The sequence below is a fragment of the Drosophila mojavensis genome, unplaced genomic scaffold (assembly GCF_018153725.1).
Source record: "Drosophila mojavensis isolate 15081-1352.22 unplaced genomic scaffold, ASM1815372v1 contig_74, whole genome shotgun sequence".
NCBI lineage: Eukaryota > Metazoa > Arthropoda > Insecta > Diptera > Drosophilidae > Drosophila > Drosophila mojavensis.
This window is the reverse complement of record NW_025318899.1, coordinates 1,848,844-1,872,726: the sequence shown is the minus strand read 5'-3', so window position 1 is coordinate 1,872,726 and position 23,883 is coordinate 1,848,844. Positions and strand designations below refer to the sequence as shown.

Below are 23,883 nucleotides of genomic sequence, written 5' to 3'. Positions count from 1 at the left end.
AGGCAGGCGAACTATAGTCGAGTGAGTCTTTTATAAAAATTCAACAACATGTCATTGGCAACGGCAACGGCAGCAACGTCGTGCCCCAGTGCTGCATAGCATCAGGCACCCTCTCCTCGGAGAGTCGCTGTCTGTCTCACAGTCAGTGTGCGCCTTCCTGTGCGACTTTGACTGCACAGGACATGGACGTGGACATGTCAATGTCTGTCTGTCTGTCTGTCCGACTGTCTGTCTGGTTGTCTGGCTGGCTGGCTGGCAATGGCCTGCCCCATGGAAACTCTCTGATCCATATCGTTAAAAGTTAACGCTTTAGCGGGCCTTAACATGGCTTTTAGCGTTAATTAACAACGAATTTTGTTTGGCTTTTCTTCATTTTGTATTTTTTTTGCTGCGAAATGCAAAATGCAACAGCAGCCAAACAAGTACACAGAATGTTAAGTGACAATCAGTTGATAAGCTGCCGCAACAGCAACAACAGGAACTGCAGTGGGCAACAGGCAAACACGATAAGCCAAAAAGTTACGTGAATATAACTGTGAATCGCACTGTAACACGTTACCAGTAGTCTAACAGTGAGAAGCGCAGCGAAAGGTGTCTAATGTTAAAGTTAACAGGGGTATTACAGTGGACAAAATATACTTAATTTTGAAATTAATTTACCAGAATAGATAAGTAGAGTATTTTATATAAAGGTAGAGAAGGGGAGAGAGAGATAGAGAGAGTTCCAGCTGTAATCGCACTTGATATAATATCAGCTATGTAACTATAGTGTTAATTAACATTAAAATAAGGCTCAGATTTGATTCTTTTTATGTTATTTGATCAGATTTTATTTAGGCAAACTAAAAATTAACAAAAATAGTTTAAACATTTCTTAGAGATTAGACTACAGATTACAAATACATTTGTTTTTATATATATCTATATACACGCACATCGCAGATAAGGCATATTCTGGAGACTGTCTTTAAGAGTTCAGAGAACCCTTAATTGATGTTATGAATATGATATGTCCATATCTGCGCACTAAACTCTAAACTCAACTTAAACATAGACTAGACCATTAATTGAACTAAGCTATTAGCTTCAATGGAAGAGTGTACGTAACGCTACAATATAAAGGAAGCACTTGGAAAGTGTTGAATTGCTGTAATTGCAGAGCTTAAGAGATAATAGTTAAAAACTTGAATAATCTATTTATCGATATATTTATGTATATATTTATATGCTTTTTTTGGAAGGCAAGTTCTTGATTAACTTATGAATCTCTAGGAAGCACAACTTTCGAGTTGAATTCGATATTTATATATATGTACAAAGAACCATCTGTTTATCATTTTAGCTGTTATCGATTGTTATCGATGTATCATTCATATTCGCTTACTTAAATATTAAATCACAGTGATGAGATTTTGTTTTTCTGCTTTCTCCTAATCTTTTTTCGACGTTTGCCAAACAACTTTGGGTTCAGAACCGATCGCAACGTCGGCAACAGCCAATGGGAGACACCCGATACATTTATCGATCTACGTTTTATCTGGGCGGGCAGAAGCTGAAGTAGGGAAAGAGTTGACAGTGCAGTGAATAGAAACGCTTTGGGTCCGTCTTCAGGTCGAAGCCATCCACTTTGATCACATTCCATTGATTCTTCATGTGGGCATAGCTGAAGGACACCTGATCCTGGAATGTATCGGAGCGTATAAGCTCCATGGGCTCCAAATGCGAGTGGAAATTATCGACAACAGTCAACGGCACCTTCAGCAAATGCTCTGCAAGAGAGAAAGGGAGAGAGACGAAAGATGGAAAAGAGTTAATATTACGCCTCAGGGATGGTCATTGAAGGCTTTGCAGCAACTTCACTCACCTATGATGAAGCCCATTGTGACGTCGTCTGGAAAGCGTATCTTGTCGCCGATGCTAATGAATTTGCCGCCACCTGCTATGGGCAGCATCTTCAGAGTCAGGGCTCGACTCAGGCAGAAGCCAGCGCCGCCTGTGGCAAACCAAAAGGTGATCTTCTTGTTGGTCGTCGTGTTCTTCTGCAAGATGAGAAGAGGTCGAAGAAGGCAAAAGTTAACGGAAGAACCAAATAAATGACCTCAGCAAAGGATAAACATAAATAATAATAACATATTTGACGTGTATTGTTGGTGAAGTGAAAAGCGGGTATATCAGGCTAGTGAGAGAGTAGAGGTAGAAAATAGACTATGGAGTGACTGTTGATAGCATTTTCTAGACACCGTTTGATGGCTGCTTTCCCACAGTTTTAGAGTCACAGAGCTAAGAACCCATACCAAGCCAATAGCTGCATTAGCTAAGTTTAGCTTTTAACTTTACAGCGTATAACGCAGTCGTTCATATGCCCTTAACTCACATTTTTGCCAAATTGTTGTTTTTAAAAATTAAGAAACTGACCAAAAAAAGCAAGCATAAAGAAATCCCCACTTGATTAATTGACCATGTAAATGGGACATGTGCGTTAAGGAAACTTAATACGCAGCCCAAAAGCCAAAACCCAAAAGCCCGAACCAAAACCGAAACTAAAACGAATATACGAAGATTTTTGACAGCAGCAGCAGCAGCAGCTCCTCCTGACCTAATGAAGCGTTAAGTTTTCAGTATTTTTTTTGTGGGCTTTCAATTAGTTTGTGGCAGGGATCAGGCTCGATTCGTCGATTCAACGATTCGTCGTGGCATGCGGCCCAGCCTACAATAAGAAGTCAGAGAGAGAGTGAGAGAAAAAAAAACACTGTTTGTTGCATGCAACAGCATTCATTACGGGATCAGCCGGCTACATATATTTCAAATGGATCGAAATGGGAACACAGATCGAGAGAGTCAGCCAGTCAGCCAGAGCAAGCAGCTAGCCAAAGCAGCCAGCGCTTGCGCTTGCGCTTGTCTGAGCCAGATCATATCGGTTATTAATGATAGCCTGCGCTGGCAGCTGGAAGCCAAATGGCGGCATAGACAAATGGCCACAGCCAGGCGCATAAATAATGCAGCCCGGAGAAAGGCGATCGCCGCTGCCATATACCCAGAGCTATGGACATGGCCGTAAACACAGCGTCATGTAATTATTGGTATTGGAAAATATGCAAAGAGAAGAAAAAAAGAAGCTGAATGCAAAAAAAATGCAAAATAATAGCAAAGCAGTAGGCAGCCAGGTGAACGAGTATATGCGCCTCTTAGTTTTGCTGTGCTATGATATTTATAGCTCTAGCTTATACAAATACCAATCAAATCTTATAGCTTAGAAGTTTATGGCACTATAGGATGATATTTGAAGTCGTTTGTAGACCAAAAATATGTTTTGCTATCATTATTTATGAATTTTATCCATAAAGTGGAACAATCATATGCTGGGGCAAAATATGAATGTTTATATATAAAATGTTATTGCTCGATCTATGAGTTATGACTCAAAACAAACATTTTTCGCTCGATATTTATCGATAAATATTTATAGATCATATTAATAAACAAAGTTATCATGAGAAAAGATAAACTCAGCTCTATAGCTCTACTAATCTAATGACTAGCTAATACAACATTTATACATTTAAAGAATTTTTCCAAAAACGACATTAAAGATACCGAAAAGTCCCTCTTTCATGCATTTGCCTCGCATGCAGAGTATACAAAGGCTGTAATGAAAACGAACATAGATTTGCACTTACGTTATCGAGATGTATTTCCAGCGGCGAGGATATGCTCGGCTTGCCCAGATACCAGTCCACCGTTGGGCTGTACTCGTCCAGCAGTTTCACCAAACGGGGCACATTGACATAGTTGTCATCGTCGAAGTGACAGAACCATCTGGAAACATTACAAGTTAGTTAAATACACAGGTTGAACAGAGAGTAGAGAGTTTATAATATTTACAGATATACATATATCTAGCTAGACTATTTGCATTTTCAAATTGTTCATTTTATTTTCACGTTTGTTGTTGCCCAAGTGATTCGAGATGCAGTTGACGCTGGAGCAATTGGCGCGCATTGCGCTGGGCGTGCCAGAGATGAATCATGTGAATGTCGCCGTGCTGCACAGTCTGTTGGATACGATGATGAAGAAGTTGAATTGCAATCATGATCTGGTGACAATTGGGGGCTTCGAGGGCAAGTGCATGGAACGTTTGCTGGAGCGCTCGAAGGTGTCCCCACTGCCATTCGATTTGGCCAGCATTGAGCCGATTTCCACAGAACTGGACAAGATGGTGGCCATGGAGAAGCGTCTGGCCCAAGTCGAATCGAAGCTCGAGTCGCACTTTCAGCAAATACGCACCGTCAACAAGGTGAACTCGAAGAAGTACCAGAAGGAGTTGTGGGAACAGTACTCGTCGCCCTGTGAGGACCTCTGCACCGTTTGCGATGAGGATAACAAGATCGCCTGTAGCTTGCTGCAGAACATGGACTTCATGAAGAAACTGCTGCGACGCATTGCCGCGCCCATACTCGAAATGATAGAGAAACTGCAGGCGGATCTAAATCAATTCTATATATCACTGACGGCATTTCTGAACAAGACGCAGAAACTGTTCGATCGACTCGAGCTGGTCAAGCAGTGCGTCATCGAGATTGAGAACTTGCGTGGACTGGTCAAGGAGTACAATCTGACCTTCATTGGCACCATGGAGGAGCTGCAGGATATGCTCGACAGCAAGTTGGACAAGGTCCACATGCCGGCGCTCAAGAAATACATACGTGATCGCTTCGACAATATCGATCAGCGTTTGAGCAAGATCGAGGACAAGGACACGTGTCCGCGCGCTGCTGGATTCATTAATACGGGCATTACGTGCATCTCCTGCGGCAGCAAGAACATTGGTGTCGATGTCGGACCCTTTAACATCGGTCCCTTGCCGGATGCCACACACCACGGCAAATGCCCCATTATGCCGTTGAACTGCCAAAAGAACTTTGTGCCGCGCAGCCATGACAAGGAGCCCACGTTGATGGTGCGTGTCCAGAACCTGGATCTGAATCTGATTGCCCAGCGACTGAACCGTCCCAGCACAGGGAAAGTATGCAAATTGCCAGAGGCCAATGATACCATCTATGGCGTACGCAATTCCACCTATTCTGTCTAGCCCCACGAGTTCCGCCTATAACTGTTTCAAGTTCATTCAAAATCGTTGCCGTTTAGTAGAGCTGACAGCCAGTTTTCTTCAACTACTCGTACTCTCCTCAGTTGCGTAAAAAAGTGCACTAATTTAAATGGTAATTACCGGTAGTCCAGTTCTTTCGGACTCGCTCAACTCCGGGCGCTGCTGCTGCAGCTGCATTCGCCGCGAAAGGGGGATTAGCTGGAGTGACAAACGATCAACCATATCCGGTAGCCCGCGCAGTTCAGCTAATGATGCCATTAAAATGCAGCCGAGGCTATCGAACTGGTTCTCTACCGCACACACACTCACTCTCACACTCGGAGACTGAGGCAGAGACAAACAAAGATGGTGCGAGAGAGAGAGAGAGAGAAAGAGAAGAAGAACGAGGTAATTCAGCTTGATCATAAAGTTTGCCAGCCTAATGGAGAAATCGGTTAAGAGCATTCAAATTTCCTTTAATAACTCAACTTTTATAACGGGCTCTTACTCCTATCCACACAAGTGATTTCAAATAAATTAACTAGAGTTAATTATAAACTGACAAAAAGAGGGTTGTGTAGCAGTTAGCTGTTAAGCTATAAAATAGCCGATGTGATATGGAGATGGACTTAGATTATGGAACTAGGCGGAAGCTTAAGACAATAAAAATAGTAGCATTTACTCGTTCTTTATAGTTCTGAATGCGTTTGCATAATTGAATTGGATATTGAATAAGATGTTGAAGAAAAGTCTCTTTAATACAAATACTCTAGGAAGTGCTGAATTTCGAGACGTCTCTAAGTTAAACATGCCATATAGGTTCTTATTACAGAATGTATAGGTAATACAAATTTTTTATTTGCCAAAAATATAATCAGAACAAAGTATGATCGATTGCTGAAAAATCTTCGTAATATTAATAGAGTGATCTACACATACCATAGGAATAACTCTTTGAAAACATCTCTAAGGGTCTTAAAGCAACTAGTTCTTGAAACTAGATCTTGAAATATTTAGAGAATATCCCAGATCCACACTAATTCGATTTCTATTCTGTAAATTTTCTTTGGGAATCTTAGGCAACTGTATACCAAGAAGAAAAACCTACAAGATTTGTAACTAAAACTTAAGATGTAACTGCTCCATTCAGCAATGATTTGTTCAGCCCTAATGAATATTCCCTTGGAATACTTATATATCTAATAACTACTTCTACATGGAGCTCAACTATAAGAACTATAACTTAAGAGCTGTTAACTTCAGCTTAGGTTTCCTTCGCCTTTGTTGCACATCTTTAAGCTGTCTTCGGGCTTTTGGCCTATTCAAACAGCCAGCATTGAGCTGAATTAATCCGCCTAAAAGTATCTATAAAATCTGCAGCAATATCTTTAGGCAAACGCCTAGCCACAGGCGCAACAGCAACTTCTAGCACTCATTCACTCTCACACTCTCTATCTCTCTCTCTCTCTCTCTGCCTTATGGTGTGCAGTTCATAACTATTCAATAAAATCGAAGCGTTTGTTGGCGTCTGTTGGGTAATTTAATATAATTTTTATTACATAAGCCGCAAGGGGAACTTAGGCCGGGGCAGGCAGGGAAAGTGACAGGGGTAGACAGTTGACAGCGTGGGGCTGTTGAGGGGGGAGCCTCAGAGTTTTGTGTCTTCACTTTTCTAAGCGCTGCGGCAGCTCAGCTAATCGTGGCACTCATAAATTGTTATTGTTGCTGTTGCTGTTGCTGCTGCTGTTGTGGCTGCCACATGCGATACCTGTGCGAAACGGCAGCCAAGTTGCTGTTGCTGTTGTTGTTGTCGGTTGTTGTTTTCCTGTTTGTCGCTTGGCTCTGTTAGTCGCTTCGTGTCGCATAAATATGCGCTTTTAATTTCGCTTAATTATGCGTGCCACAAATGCGCATACACTTGGAGAAATGAGCTATGCCTAATGCTAAACTAAGTCGCTTTAAGCTGCGAAGTTGTAGATATAAAGAATTTATCTATTCCTTCAGCTTGCATATAAGAAACTTATCAAACAGATTTTTGTAAACCTACTTCTTATAGGACTTTTCTGTCATGAAACTTCCATTTAAACTATCTATGTTCACTATTTCTTTTTCTGAGTGTAACCTGTCGTAGGCTACTCTGTGCCTGCCTGCCTGCCTGCCTTTGCTGTCACCCTCACTTCCCTCCACCTCCTGCCTATGTTCCCCCCTTCCTATCTCTTTCTCTATCTCCCAGTTGACTTTACCAAATTGAAATCTAGCTGGCATTTTATGTGTTTGCCTTTATTTAATTAACGCGTTTGTCTACGCTTTTTGTGGCTGCTATTTGGCATTTTATGAAAATGAAAATGTTTTCATTTCGAGGTAGTTCGATCGCTGCCAGACAGATAGATAGAGTGAGAGAGAGAGAGAGAGAGAGAGAGAAAAAGGAGAAATGAATGGGGAGCAGCGATCGCTGCAGCTGGCCAGCAACGTTGGTGGCTCAAAATGCTGCCGCAGCAGCGTTTGTTTGTTTGGATATTTGGGTCTGTGTTTATCTGGCATCGCATTGCAGCAGCAGCAGCAACAGCAGCAGCAGCTATAGGAGCCTGTGTCTGTGTAAACGCAAAACGAGTGCAAAAACTTTTATTTGAAGTTAGTTTATTTTTCATGGCAGTTTTCCAATTACTCGAGTTCCTGCTGTTGCCTTTGCTGCTGCTGCTGCTGATATTGCTGATGTGGGCAGCAGCAGCAGCTGTTGCCGGGGCGTAGTCGCCATCGTCTTTTGGTCGACTGCAGTTGAAATGAGTTTATGTCTGGAGCCATAATAAAAAATGATTGACGGGGCACTTCGCGAGCCGCCAATGCAGGCAGTCTTAATAGATTTCGCATTAAGAGTGAGTCGAAGTCAAAGTCGCAGTCGCAGTCGCAGTCTCAGTCGCACTCGCACTCGAAATCCGACTCGACCAACAGTCTGCGTTAAAAGTATTTTGACAGGCAGCCGAGCAAAGGCGGATCGTGCCAGATAAGCGATCGCCAAACAGAAAAGAAACCAGGATGACGAACTGATTTCGTTTCGTTTGTTTTCTTTTCATGTTGCTGTTGCTGTTGTTGCTGTTGCTGTTGCTGTTGTTGTCTGGCTTTGCAATTAGCAATAAGTCAGCTGTCAGAGCGTCAGAGAATGTATCTTACAGATACAATATACGCACATACATATACACGTATATTTGCGCATTGATACAAATCAATGTTTCGGTGTGCCGTGTCACGGGTCTCCAAAACAAGATATTTACATTAAGCCGGGGCACTTAAATCAAACAGCGCGGCTCATTAGCAACAGCAACAGTTGCCGTTGGCTTGCAGTCGCTGCAGTTGCAGGCGTGACTCACAGATTTAAGAGTTGCTCTCTCAATGCAGTTTTGACACGCTCACTGAACAATTGAAAAGACAGCGGCGACAATTGAAACGCATTTGTCAGCAACAGCAACAGCAGCAGCCGAAGCAGCAGCAATAACAGCTGGCGACGATGTCGCTGGCGTCAGCAGTAACAACAACAAAAGATACAAAAATGTATCTTGTAGCTACAAGCCTGGCAAATTGACGCCAATTGTCGTGTGGGCGACGCGTAATTGAAATGTAGAGCAAGCGATTTGCCATGCAACAACAGCAGCAGCAGCAACAGCAACAGCAACAACAGCAGCAGCAGCAACTGCTTCTTTTTTTTTTTTTTTTTTTTCCGCCGGATGCAACAGTTGCTAATGCGGCTGCAGCAACTTCATCTGCATATCCAACCAGCTCCAATTGTGCATTTCCGCTAGGCACAGGAAAAAGTAGACACAAATTTCAACTTCAGATTGCGACAATGTCAAGTAAATTTAGACCCGCTCCCTCCATACCACCCCGCCGGCTGCTCTCGACTAGCTGCGCCCCTCATTTGATTGCCTCAATTGAATAATTGTGTGGTGGTTGTTGTTGCTGCCACAAGTGGCAAATAAATGAAATTGATGCGTTGGGCTGCATTCTCTTTACCCCCAGATCCAGCCCCCAGCCCCGCGTAACTGTTGTCGCGGTTAAAAATTTTCTCACAAGCAACAACATCTGGTTTTTCACATATGCGACAAATGCTTATGAGGTTTTTCCAAGCCGCAAAGAAAACGCATAGAGCGCAACAACACCAGCAGCAGCAACACCAACAGCAACAACAACAACAACAGCAATTAAAATTGTCGCAGCTCTCGCTGCAGCTAAGCCTTAGATGGATTGGTGCTGTGTGTGCATAATAATGCGGCTGTTGCAGCAACTATTTCTGTTTCAACAAAACCCGCCCTGGACTATGATTTTGATGTGGGATTAGCTGCGGGCTGTGGCAGCGAGTGGAGTGGAGTGGAGTGGAGTGAGGGCGAAAAAAAAGGGGGAAGCACTCGACGCCTGGGAAATAACATTGATGTGCCACTATGCAAGCGACGTGCAACAAATTCCCACGCACTTTCTCAGCGACAGCGCCAGCACCAACAACAACAACACCCACCTCACATAATGGCAGGCAAAAAAAATAATAATCATCTTGAAAATATGTATATGTAACAGGGCTGCAGCAGCAACAGTTGCTGCTGTGAATCCTGTTTTATTTTCGGGCACTTTCCATTGAGCTCCACTTTGGCAGTTGATGCCGTGAATATTACGCATAATACGTGTCGTAATTGCATGAGGGACAGGCCGAAAGAGGAAACAAATTAACAAAATAATATCAGGCCAGAAATGCCGTTATAATGCCAATAAATGTTGTTTACGAAACGTGCCACCAAATTGCTGGCACAACAATTACAGATACAAGTTCAGAAATACAAATAAAGATATAAAGGAAGAAGATACAGATGCATTGGTTGAGATACGATTGAATTGCTCTTAAGATACGTATAGAAGAGATACTTAGGGAGATACCTACACGAATACAATATAGATTTATCAATGAATTTCTAGAGATACATAGATACAGATACATATAGATAGATACAAGTATAAAGATAGAGAGCTCAGCTCTAGGTGAACTCAATTTTAGACTTAGAGACACAGCTATATCTGAAGATATATGTAAATGCAGACATAAAGATACAAATGCACAGGCACAGATACAGATACGTGGCACTATCTAAATGCGTCATGGCAAGGGCATGCGCCCCGTTTCGTAAATCAGAGATACAAGATACATTCGCACAATATTGGCTAGTCGAAACGCGACATTTGTTTATTAGGTGTGGCCGCCATACGGCACGACCAAACACACCCAAACAGATACAGGCACACACACACACACCCAGGGCACACACACACACACAGCATGAGATAAATTAGAACTTGAAACAAATAAATTGAAAAATAAAAAGTTGAAAGCAGGAAAAAAAGAGAACAGCAACAACAACAAGCAAACAATTTAAAGCGTGCATTTGATTGGCGCTTTATACAAAAAACAAAAGGTGCGAGTTTGGGGTGTAACTGACCAAAAGGTACCCTGTACCGGGCTACCAGGAGTTGAGCTGTTCAGTGACTGGGAAATAATAGCTGATTTCTATTCCTCTATTAAACTTTTCTTCTTTATTTCTTCTCTTTACCTACTTGCTATTCTTTTACTTCTATCTATTTCAGAACTATACTTAAGTTCTCTCTCTCTCTCTCTCTAATCTCTTCTTATATATATTACTTTTCAGTTTTTCTTACATTTTTCTTTTTCTTTCATTTCTTCTAGCTTCTACTTAAATATCTTCTTCATATCTAGCTCTGATGTATTCCCAACTCTCTTCTTTAACGTCTTCTTTTCTTCTGCTCATCAGCTACTTCTCTTCTAAAGCTTCTTCGATAATTCTGCTTTGTGTTACATAGCTGATATATAGATCCATTAAACCCTTCATTTCCGAGTTTTGTAATTGGTATAGGGCATACTGAAATCTAATTTATATAAACTCGAATGTCGCAACAGCTGCAGAGGCGGCGCCGACACCTTCTTGGCGCCTGCGCCGCTGCATGAATGTGCTGCTGCTGCTGCTATATGTGTGTGTGTGTGTGTGTGTGCTATAGAAATTCCTTTAAACCGATTTCCCTACAGCTCATAATTAATGATTGCCTTAAGCTGTACGACTGCATGCATTAAGCTGCGATTCAGACAGACAGGGAGACAGAGAGAGGGAGAGAGAGCGATAGAGAGAGAGAGGCAGAGGAAGGGAGAGGTGGCTTGTCTTAAATGAAGGCTGATTGACGTGCCAGGTCGAGCGGTCACTCAATTGTTGTTGCTAGTGACTTGCAGTTGTTGTTGCTGTTGTAGCAATTGCTGCTGCTGTTGTTGTTGTTGCTGTTGCTGTTGCCGCAGCCGCTGTTGTAATTTTTAATTAAATTGCACTAATTGTTCGGGTTTATAATAGACATACTGCAATTAGCCCGTCAGCAGCAAGCAAAAGGCGTCTCTTCACTTGAGTTGCCGGCAACAAGTAGTTGCTGCTGCTGCTGTTGCTGATGCACTGCGGCAACATTGCATTGAATGTAATTAAAAGACAGAGTTGAAAGCGAAGCAGGCACATTTGGGGCTCAGTTGGCTTGATTTGCATTTAATAGAATGGACGTCCCGCTGCGGTGAGTCAATTTCTGTAGCCGGCAACAGCAGCAACAGCCAGAGCAATATATTGCTGCTGTGCGTAGCAATGGGTCATAAAAGCGCAACAACAACAGCAGCAGGCACAGCGGCAGCAGCAGCAGCAGCAGCAGCCAACTGAGCGCCATAATTGCCCGTTTCAGTGCACGTTAATTAACCTCTTTCCATATTTTGCCAGCGATTGTTGTTGTTGGGTGTTGATGTTGCTGGACTCGATGCTGCTGCACTTATTCCAACAACAACAACAACAACAACAATAGCAGCAACAGCAAAAAATTTAAGCGTTGCCAATCAAGCGGCACAGGAAACTGGCTGCGCCACCTGATACCATTTTCAGCAGCCCCAGCAGCAGCAACTCCTGCTGCTGCAGCAGCAACAACAACAACAAGAGCAACAGTTGCTGCCGCTGCTGCCCCATCTTGATCATAACTGCACATTTAGCCAGCTTGCCATTTATTTTGTTTTATTTTTTATGAACCTGCTGCAAGAAGTTGCCAGCAACAATTTGTAGCGAGCAACTGTTGCCGCTGTTGTTGTTGCAGTTGCAGTTGCAGTTTGAGCTGCTGCATTGATTGCATGCTCAGTGCTTTTATAATGACAGTTTCAAGTTCTAAGCCAAAACGGAGTAGACTCAAGACTTTTAACCGACCAAAGGAGCAGCAGCAACAGCAGCAGCAGCAACAACAACAATGGCAACAAGAACAGCAACCACAAGAGCAACATCCTACTCAGCCGCTCTTCATATTAAGTTGAGGCATGTCCGAGTTGTTCTAGATTTTCAGCTTGCAATACAACAATTTGTTGTTGTTGCTGTTGTTGTTGCTGCTGTTGTTGCTGCTGTTGCTGCCAGCACAATTACAAACAAGCTGAAGAATTTCTAGGCATCTCCTTTGGGCGCTAGCTGAAGTGTCTTTGCAGCTTGAGTCTTGTTTTTTTTTTCTTCGCTTTTGCTGGACAAGTTTTGAGTGGCTGCAACAAGAAGGAGAGCAGCAGCAGCAGCAGCAGCAGCAGCAGCAGCAGGAGGCACTGTTGCTGTTGCTGCTGCATCTTAATTGCGCAAATTAGAACGCATCGCAGCTGCAACCCGAGTTCCAAACTGGGTGTTTGCTTTGCCACAGATGGGATGCCTGTTGGATAGATTGTTGCTGCTGTGGTGGCTATGGCTGTGGCTGCTGCTGCGGCTGCCGCCGCTGCTGCGGTTGCTTATTAAAAGCATTCAAGTCTACAATTACAGCAACAACAGTCGCTGCAATGGGAGTCATTGCACTGGTCAATGCACGCGCTGCCAACATATTTATTTTATGTTTCAGTTCTGTCTGTCCATAAAGCGAGCTAAATGTGACACGGGGGGCGTGGCTTGAAAAAAGGGCGCACAAAATGTTGCTGAAATTTAATTTGTATGCGATATTTATGTGGGCAGCAGCAGCAACAGCGGAGGAGGGATGAAAAGGGGAATCTATAGTGTGGGTTGTGTGTATATAGAGTATATATATGGAATATGCATATATATTTATGATATTTAAAGGTATATTAATTTCAAAGCTAACCTGAACAACTTGTGATAAAAACTGATCTGATTTCAACAGGAGCTCAATCATAGAATACTTCAAAGCATACAAGAAGTTTAAAGTAGACAAAGGGAAGAAGTGAGGTCAATCTAGAAAAAAACACACATTGGTCATACTAGATATGGAGAATGAGAATTCCTGTAGATATATAGATATCTAGATAGATATATCCATATATAACATTTATAAACTACATCTATGTATATAAATAAGTTTGGTATACTTACTTTTTGCCGCTCTCGAGAAAGATATCCAGTTCGGCGGACATTTTGCAGCACAGAGCCTTGCGAAAGTGGCCCTGGGAGCATTTCGTGTTTATCAAGTGTCCCTCTGCAAGCGAGAAAGAGATGGCATTAGAGTGTGTGCTAAGAATTTGCTAAAGATTCGTAATTAAGCGAAAGACAAGCAATACACAGGGGATGTGCAGCAGGGTAGAGAGAGCTGCAGAGAGAGAGAGAGAGGGAGAGGGAGAGGGAGAGAATGAGTCCAGAAGCCGCATCTATGTTAATTAACCAAAATGAGCCAAAGCTCATATCAGAGAAGAAGGAGAGAGAAAAGACAACAAACAGTAGCTTGTTAGTGGGGAATGCCGCTCATATCCAGCGGATGCGTTTTGTTGCTCGTTTGACTGACGCCGCCGATAAGGCCGGAGGCGTGGCCGGGGAGGGCGACAGAACTTTGAAAATAAAAAGCAAAAGCAAGAGCAACAAAAAAACACGAAGCGAGCGCAAAAAGTTGTGCGCCTTAATTGGATGAAAATTGTTGAAATATTTAAAGCACACACAACAAACTGGACTAAAGGACAGACACAAGCTATATATCCTTTTGTACGCCAGACAAGTTGAAGGCGAAGAAGAAGAAGACGTAACTGAACAACACATAACTCAAAAATGCAGACTCTCTGCTTCTTCTACTTGTTCTTCTTCTTCGCTGCGTGTTTAGTTGAAAATCCTTTTTGGCTCTAATCAAAATGCCAGCAGCCGGGCAAAGGATCCAGCTACAAGAGGCTGTGAAACATGAGATCTGCACGAAGCGCACACAGAGAGAGCAGGAAAGAGCGAGAGAGAGAGGGAGATAGATAGATAGAGGCAGCAAGGCTAGGGGTATGCAAAAATAAAATATAATCTTCCGCTTCTTCTTCTCTCGTGTTTTTTTTTAAATTGAAATTTGAACTTGGTTTTTTTTTTTTTAATTAAAACTCTGAAAACTTTATGCAGCTGCACGCAAAAATCGAAGCACGAAAGGCTGCAATTCAATTAAAATGCGGGTGAGCAGGTAAGCACACACACACTCAGAACACACTCGACACACACACACACACACACTGGAACAGCCTAAACTTTAATCGGTTTTCGTTCGGGGCAGACAGTGGCCAAGATTAGGCGTTCGATGGGGCGTGGCCGCGTCGCTGATGTGAAACCCAAATTGAGGCCAAGAACGGGGTCGGACAAACGTACCCAAAAAAATGAAAAATAAGAAGAAGAAAGGGTAAGAGGTCGACAGGTAACTCCGCGCTGATAAATATGCATTAAGGCGAAAACAATTCCAATTTTTTGTTTTTTTTTTTTCTGTTCTTGAAATTGAAAATCGAAGCGAAATGGTAATCGAAATTTATTCGTTTTGGCGGACAATGCAAAAACAAAAAATTGATAATAATAAAAAATAATGTTATATCTTTTCATTTCCTTTCCATATATATTTTCGAAATACTCACTTGTCTTCTCCTGATAGTAGTGGTCGTCGGTGTCTGTGAAGAACCAGGTCTGCAAAGAGTGTTGAGATATTTATTAGAATATAGTTTGAATATGGGAAATGATGTCATCAAATGTTGTAAATGAAAGCTCAATTTGAGCTTGGTTCAGATTGATTAAATGTGTGAGAACATTCGGGAGATTTAAGATAAAGATACCCTAGCAAAGAATAAAAGATGGGGGGATTTACTGCCACCTTTCTGACAATGCCTCAAATATCTGTCATACTCTCTAAAAACATGCACTAACTGTAAGGAGAAGACAGATCCAATCTAGTCTTTAGATTTGGAGATCTTCTTACCAATAAACCGCAATCTATATTAAATCTTATTTTTACATCTATATCTACCCTATAATTTTGACTCCCATTCTTTACAATAGGCTGTCGATTTCATGACCAACACCAAACTAACCTCTATAGCATTATTAATAGCATATGATTTGCATATATTGTAAGTTAATCATAATTCAAGTCATGGGAACATAGACCTACTTTTTCCAACCTTACATTTAGCCATATATATACACATATTATTTTGGTGTCAAGACTAATCTACATATAATTATGCGAGCGTCGGCTGTAAGCCTCGCATTCCACTTACAAGAAGTGAAGAAGCGACAATCAGATAAGAAAATTTCCCACACGCTCGCTGAAATCGGAGCAAAAGCAATTGGAAGAGAGAAACTGAACATCTACAAGAAACTGGGCAGAAACTGGACAAAGAAATAACTCAAGCAAAAAGAACAAAAACAACAAGTTTAAGAAATATAGTTCTAGTTGGGTTTGGGTTTTCCTTCTTGCAAGGGATAAGTTAAGGTTGTTCTGGTAATTGTTCTAGTTGCTTCTTGTTGGTTTTATTCTCTTTATGCATCGCTGCTCCGCTAGGGGCTTCTATTTGAGGGTTTTTTACTTCACACGAGTCCAGTAAGAAACTTTAAATTGGGTTCCCTAAGTACTATTCGATGCCAAAACAGACAGTGCAGACAGTGGGAATGCTCGCTCCCTCTGTCTTCCCGTCCCTCTTTAGGCACTCTCTGCCTAACTGTCATATCCAAAGACCTAATTGCCCAAATGACAGACGAAAAAAAGTTCCTGCGGCTATTTGAAAGTCTGCCTGCGCTTCTCTTGCTGCTTCTCTCTCCGCTTGCTGCTTTCTGCCGTCTGCTGTCTGCTGTCTTCTGCCTCTGCTGCCTCTGCTGCTGCTGCCTTAGCTTCTTTGCCTGCCTCTGCCACAGCCTCGGCTGCTACTGCTGCCTTAGCTTCTTTCCCTATGCTGTCGCTCAGCTTCTCTCTGCGCCTCTCCCTGCGCGCCGCCTTGTCGTCGTCTACAACTCAATTGGTTTTGCCTTTAATAACTATTTCTTCGCCTGTGTCAAATCAGGCGAAAATCGTTTTAAACCATTGACAACAACACGAAGCATACAACAGCAACATGCTGTTGTTGCTGTTGCTGTTGGTGCCACGACAGCAACATGCGGCAACAACAATACGCCCGCTGCACAAGCATTTTGGCCAAACTCGACTGTGTTTAAGAGTTAGAAAGTCAACGTTGCCAACGTTCAAGTTGTTGTCGAAGTAGTTGTAGTTGTTGTTGTTGTTGTCGCAGTCTAGTCGAGTCGAGTTCTTTATAACACACCAGCAACAGCAACGGCCACGGCAACGGCCACTGCTGAAAACTTTTCGTCGTCGTCGTCTGCTGAATTTTCATGGATTTTCACGAGATTTTATTTGACTGCGCGCTCACTCTCTTTCTCTCTCTTTCTCTCTCTCTCTCTCTCTCACACACACACTCACACACAGTCTCTCACTCTTGTGGCACTTTTCATTTTTCGGCTGCTGCTGTGGGGCAAAAAATGTTAACACCATGTTGCAGCTAGATATTGCTGTTGCAGTTGTTGTTGTTGCTGCCGCTGCTGCTGCTGCTGCTGCTGCTGCAGTTGCACTCGCACTTGACTCGCATTTAATTTATGTGACTGTTCAAACTGTTGACAAACAACATTACAACATGTTGCAAATTTATGTGGCAAGTTGAGAGCTCTGATGCAACTGCCACATAAATTTAAGCATAGACTTCAGCCAGACTCGAGATGATTCTTTTTATTATTTTCTCTCTTTTTTTCTGTGCATGTCAGTCTGTTGGCCCAGTTAATTGCCGCTGCTTCTAACTGGGCCTAACTGCGTGGGCGTGGTGTGCGACCAAGGCGTTGCCACGCCCACTCGTAAACCTAAATCGAAATGAGCAGCAGTCGAAATAGAATTCTAGGTAATTAGCCAGACAGTGAAGTTTCATAATTGTTACAGGTGTATAAGTGGAGCGGGTGATTGACTAAGAGTTATCCTGTATTGCCAATATACTAGATAGTATATGAATGATATATATTAATACATATATATGGCATAGGCCGTCAGTAAATATTTTCTGCTAGCAATTAGAAAATGTTCAAGTGTTATACTGAACTGTTATACTGTTAATTATACAAACATCAGACAGAGCTTGACTTACAATTACTCTCTAAGCATCTACTATGTACCACTTGATTGAGTTATTCTGTAACGTAAGCAAGTCAAACAATATGTAATTGCGAATCAACCAGAGAGGTGCTCAGAGTTATACAGTAGACGACGTCTATTCTCGAAAATACCCTGTATCTTAGGTGACATAAATGTGTATATGTCACCTAAGATATAGGGTACTTTCGAGACTAGACGAACACTACTGGGTAACTCTTTAGTTAGTAAGTTGGTATTCAATGTTTAACAAAAACTGTGGCATGCATTAATGCAATTGTTGCTTTGTTTTACAGGGTATTTTAGTGTATATACAATACATATTGTTGTCATTTTCATATATACACCGATATGCTAGTTATATTTACACATGCCACATATTACAGGGTATGTCAAGAAACAAGCTCATGTTTAATACCTGCATACCCACCTCATATACAGCTTGAGCCATGCACAGCATTAGAGGGTATAGACGTGTTTGAATATCTCAAGTGCATATCACTGGCATTGCATAGAGAGACACACAGAGAGGGAGGCAGAGCAATAGAGCGGGAGAGAGAGAGAGAGAGAGAGAGAGGTGGAGAGTCTGGAGAGTCCATAAATTTGCCAACATATTTCGCTTGGGTCAGCATTAAATGCAAAACAAATTTATCATGAAAGCTGCAGCTGGAGCGGAGTTGCTGCTGTTGTTGCTATTGTTGTTGTTGTTGTTGTTGTTGCATGTTCGTTTGGTGGATTTGAATTCTGATTCGGATTTGGGTGTTTTTTGCACGTTGCACGTAGCAAGTTTGCGGCCAGGCTGCGGCGCGGCATGCATTCAATTGGAACGAAGCGATTGCCACAACAATTCGTTATGTTTTCGGCGCCCAAAGAGGAGAGCACTGGCTAACACACACACACACACACACACACACACAGGCACAGCTGGCCAAGAGCAGTCAAACAGTTAACTGACTGTCGTCGGCATAGACCAACGACAGCAACAAGCAGCTGCAACAACAACAACTACAATGCATTTTCAATGGCTCCAGCCCCAACTTCAACTCCAGCCCCAGCTCCAACTCCAGCTGCAGCTGCAGGCAAAAGGCGGCGGCTAGGCCAAAATAACCAACATTTTGGGCCGTTGCATTGCAGCATTTTGGCTATATATATATATATGCATTTTCTTTGCTATTTGTGTAGCTCCATTGTTGCGGCACTCCACACCCTGCTGCAGCTCCCCCTCGGCGCCCCTGGCTGCAGTTCCACTTGAACAGCACGTGGGGTGCGGTCCGTCCATGGTTTCATTTTACCTCGAGCCGTTGCCAAGTGGCTTGAATTCGCCTCTATCTTTGTCTTTGGCTTTGTCTGCAGTTTGGCCAAATAATATGATTATTAACCATGATTTTGTGGGGGGCGTGTGCCGTGCGATAGCCAACTGGACATGCTTTCCCAAAAAACAAAAAACAAAATGCATTTTGACCAAGCTGGCGTCGCAGACAAAGTGAAAGTTCACTAAATCGAATTGAAGGATTTATGAATTGAAAGGTAATCAAAAGGAAATTAGGGAGCTTTGGAACTATGTATGCTAATATATGATTTAATAGAAATAAAAATTGGTCAAGGCTCAATTGAAAATATATTGGAAATTGATAAACCTGAATGAAATTGGAAATTGTATTACAATAGATAGCTACTGCTAGAAAGGAGGGAAATGGAGGTTTACAGACATTTGCAAATTATTCGATATTCATTGAATGGAAAAGAATTAGAAAATCGGTCTCTTATAGATATTAAAGATCAAATCATTAACATAAAGGCATAGATGAGCATGGCTAGCTTTCTATATGTTTCACTATATTCTTGATCAGATTGTAGAAGTCTTTTTATAGTCTCCATTAGTTTTCTCTTCTCTCAATTTTCGCCCTCTAACATATCTGCAAAATCACAATAAAACTACTTTCTATAATGTGGGAACTATAAAACCAATTTTCAAACAAATAAACAAACTTGAAGAAACTTAAGATCTGAAATTTGATAAAGTGATAAAGAAAAAAACCGAAAAAAAAAAACCCACAGAGATAATTAATTTCTCAATTCACAAAAAAAAAAAAAAAAAAAAAAAACTAAATTGATGTAATACTCGTTTTTTTTCTCGTTTGATTGAAAATTTGGAATTGATCGACGCAACCGCAGAGCAAACAAATTGAGGGCGTGGCCCAATTTGCGTAATCTCTGCTCGGCTTTATAGATGTTGGCCAGCTGAGCAAAACCACAAAAGGTTCACATTTTAATTATAGGTCTGTCTGCCCCGCGACCCTCACACCTGCCAGCAGCTGTTGCTGCTACCGCCACCGCCTCCCCCCTCATTGAGGCAGCAGCAACAACAACAACAAGAGCGGAATGTGTTGCGGGGCGTATTGAAAGTTATTTTCTTCTTGTCTTCTCGTTGGTTAATGAGGCGTTCGGCCAAAAAGAGTCCAGAAAATGAATCAATTAGCTGAATGTGTATTTGATTGGTGGCGCGCTCGATGCTTGACGGCAGACAGAGATGAGGCTATGTAGTGTGTATCTTTAAGATACAAAGATACTTTACTGCGGCAACAGATTTAGCATCAATTAGGCAGACAAACAACTGTTGCAAGGCCTGAACGATGTATTTGAATAAGTTAGTTTATTTGGAATTGATGGGAGATTAACATAGCGTGTATCTATAAGATACATTTGAGTAAATATAGAAGGAGATAGCAACTTATGATACTTTGAGAGTATATTGAATATATATGAGTATATGTATCTATAACGTATAAATGTATCTATAAGACACCTAGAAGTGTAAAGAATGTATCTAAAGATGCATAAGGTACTTATAGATACTATTCATATCAAAAAGAATTGCAAATATCTGTGATACATAATATATGTATCTATAGTCATATACACATATGCATATGATACACGCTGAATCTTCATCGTCATCTTTAAGCTCTTCCTCTTCCTGTCGTCATTAAATTCAATTTTCCATATGGCGCACTAATTGCGTACGCTGCTTATTTGCAGGCACTGTTCAAGCAATTGGCATATATTAAAACGAGCACATTAAAAAGGAAGTTGCATGCGGGCGAGGGTTGGGGGCGTGGCAGAATTTGCAAAAAAAAGAAAGAGAGAAAACGAGAAGCATAAAATTGTGTCGCTTGTGTCGCATAAACAGCACAAAGGAAAATATTTCAATTTATTGCGAATTGAATTAAATTGAAGCGCATTGAAAAGGCCGCCAAAATAAAAATCCCCAATCAAAAGCGACAGCACGGGCTGCAGTAGAGGGAGGGTGTGTGTGTGTGTGTGCGTTGGCGGCACACTTTGGACGTGCTGTCAATTGAGCTTTAATTGCCATGCGGCTCATTGCGCATACGCCGCGTGAGCCGCAAGCAAAAGAGCCAAGCTCTCCAGCCCTCTCACTCTCTCTCTTTAACTTGCTGAGCATAAAAGGTGTAAGAGAGAGATAGGTAGAGAGAGCGAAACATATGACAAGTGTCATTTGCTCTGCGCATATTTATGAGCCGCTGACAGCTCAAAGCTTAAGCACAACTGGACTTCACTTCAACTAGAACTTGGCCTGATGTCGGGCGAATAAGAAGAAGCTGCAACTGCAGCAGAAGTCACGGTTGCTGTTGTTGCTGTTGTAGCTGCAGGCCTGTCAACATGACACAAACTGACCAAGGAACGAGCAGAGAGGGGAAGAGGGCTGGGTCGGCGCAACTGACCAAGTCTAAGCAGCTGGCTAAGCCAAGTTAATGAGAAATGGGACCAGGCAGCCAAAGCAGCCAAACGCGGCGAACGTGACGCATGGCAACTACAAAGCGCAAATAGGCCGAGACAGAGTGGAAGAAAAGCGTGCAAGAACTTTGCTAATAGGGGCATACCCGACTAAGCAGATACGCTGGAAAGCAAAAGAGTTTTAGGCAAAGATAAGAATTGTATAAAAGTGAAGTTTTCTTCTGTTTAGATTGAAACAGGCTAAAACTGTCAAGCTGTCAAAGTGCCGTTAGTTGCATCTTGCAGTCGTGAAAGCATTTGTAACCATATGACTCTCAAACTGTGGTGGAAAAGAAAGGAATGTGTAAAGGGTGGAACGACAGGAGAAATAGCTTTATAAATAGACAGAAATTCAAAGATATTTCATAACTTTATAAACACAAATGAGTTTAAGGATTTTTACAAAACCAATATACCCTATATATACTTGTCTAAACAGAGTATAAGAGACAAGGGTTGGGGGCATGTGAGCAACAGCAGCAGCAGCCGCCGCCGCCGCCGTACTCGGTTGTCCAGTTAAAAATTTAACGACAGTTGCTTGTTGTGGCTAATAAAATAAATGTGAGCCGCCACACACACTCACACACACATTCGCACACACACAGCTAAATAAAGACTTGTTACAACAGCGAGCAAATGTTTTTTTCCGGGAAGACATTTGAGCAAATGTTGTTGTTGTTGTTGTTGCTGCTGCTGCCACTGACAAACGCTCAATAAGAGCCACACAGAGCATCATTAAAGCAAAACTAAATAGCCGAGAGGACAAAGAAAGAGGAGCCCAGCCGGGCTAGGCAGGCCGGCAAGAGCGAAAACCCACCCACTCGCAAAACTGGCTGTCAAACTGTGTCTGCGATTTATCTGCATACAGTCAGCGACATTTGACATGCGTTTGTTGTGTTGCATGCAGCGCGGACGAAAAGCAAATCAGATGCTAACTAAGCGAACTGCCAGACAGGCTGACAAACCTGCCAGACAACTGCCAACCGAGAGTATTAGACATGCAGATAGACAGAGACAGAGACAGAGAGAGAGAGAGAGAGATATGAATACGGTAGCCTTTGCGAATTTTCGTGGCTTTGCATATTTGGTGAAAATCGTTCAATCAAAGTCGAATCGCTGCAGCACGGCAGCAACTGTCAGTAATTTATGCTCATTTGTTTGTTGCATGAATAATTTGAATGCCACTTGAGAGCAGTTTCTCTCGCAGCAGCAGCCAGCATAAAAATTGTGTTTGACCATAAACACGATTTCGATTCATATATATTGTATATTTGATTTGTATGGCGGGTCGAACAAAAGTGAGCCAAATAGATCGTAGTTTAAGCTGCATGCGAGCTAATAGAGCGCTATGACTGTGAAATTCCCCGAGTGGAGTTAGTAAAACTCTTGAGTGGAACCTTGGAATGGTCATTAGGGAGGAGGAAGAGCAGGAGGTGAAGGAAAAAATCCTCTTAAACATTATTTAAGTATTAAAATTCTATAGTATTTATCTCTTCTGCTGTTGTATCTGTGAAATATTAGCTCTTTAGACTCGCTTCAACAAGTTTTCTAACCAATCTATTAATAAGATGTCGCATAAGACTTAGTAGAGTCATGTCTCTCCCCTATATCATATAGATAGATGTTGCAGTTATGATTCCTCTCTCTCAATATGATATCATAGTGATAGCTACTTAAGCAAAATTATAACTAAATTTGCATCTGCACTTATTAACATAAAACCCAAGCATACCCTGTAATTTTGTACCAACATATACTCAGCATACCCGCTGTTGTCCGCGCCAGACTGACCAATGCAGGCAAGTTAAGAGCTGAAGAGTTGTTGCTGTTGCCATTGGCCTTTTATGGCAGGAGATCGGAGTGGAGTGGGGTTGAGTGGAGTGGACTGGACTATGGACAGCAGCACAGCAGCACAGCAGAGAGAGAGAGAGGCACATTAAACAGGCGTCTATAGTGTGCAACAGAGGCAGCAACATGGGGCAGCAACACAAATAGTTTCAAATGCAGCACAAACCAATCAAATTGAACGCATTTTCTCGATGTTGTTGTTGTTATTGTTGCTGCCTGCTCCATATTGCTGTTGGTCGCATCAAAATAATTGGCTGCCTGCAGCAGCAGCAGCAGCAGCCGCTGCCACTGCCACTTGAAGCAAATCAAACTTGCAAGCCAATTGTTGCATGTCAGTTAGAGTGTTGTTGTTGTTGTTGTCGTTTGTTGTTGTTGCTGGCAACAGTTGCTGCTGCTGCTGACCTGTTCAGTGCAGCTCTCCTTTAATAGTGTGAAAACTACAACTCGATATGGCAGCTGCAATTGTCTAGGCACTTAAAAGGAGCCCCTTTCCTCTTCCCGCTCCCATCTCTCCCTCTCCACCTCTCTCTCATCCCCCTCTCATACTCTTCGTCTGCAATCAAAATAAAGCGCATTGCACGCTGCAAGCCATTGCAGCCAAAAGCCTGAAACGTGCCTGTCGGGCATTTCAACAATTTTGAATAGTTAAAAGACACTCACACTCACACACACACACACTTAGGCACATGTATGTTGTTTATTTATTTATG

General features: G+C 42.2%; 2 protein-coding genes across 2 annotated transcripts in view; one reads left to right on the top strand and one right to left on the bottom strand.

Annotated features, from left to right (window-relative positions):
• Positions 1 to 803: 803 nt before the first annotated feature.
• Positions 804 to 23,883, bottom strand: part of LOC6586584 (fringe glycosyltransferase) — a 31,603-nt gene continuing 8,523 nt past the window's right edge. The window contains exons 3-7 of the mRNA XM_002012159.4: positions 14,985 to 15,033; positions 13,498 to 13,600; positions 3,678 to 3,816; positions 1,865 to 2,039; positions 804 to 1,769 (exon numbers count right to left, since the gene is read on the bottom strand). Of these exons, the coding sequence (XP_002012195.1) occupies positions 1,534 to 1,769; positions 1,865 to 2,039; positions 3,678 to 3,816; positions 13,498 to 13,600; positions 14,985 to 15,033 (702 nt within the window). The 3' untranslated portion in view covers positions 804 to 1,533. The remainder of the gene's footprint in view (positions 1,770 to 1,864; positions 2,040 to 3,677; positions 3,817 to 13,497; positions 13,601 to 14,984; positions 15,034 to 23,883) is intronic.
• On the top strand, positions 3,831 to 5,767 carry LOC6586585. The gene has a single exon (XM_002012160.4). It carries the CDS (start codon positions 3,968 to 3,970, stop codon positions 5,087 to 5,089), a length of 1,122 nt encoding a protein of 373 aa, XP_002012196.1. The 5' UTR covers positions 3,831 to 3,967; the 3' UTR covers positions 5,090 to 5,767.

Coding starts and splice junctions, on each gene's coding strand:
- LOC6586585 (XM_002012160.4), top strand. CDS start 3,968: ATGCAGTTGACGCTGGAGCAATTGGCGCGCATTGCGCTGGGCGTGCCA.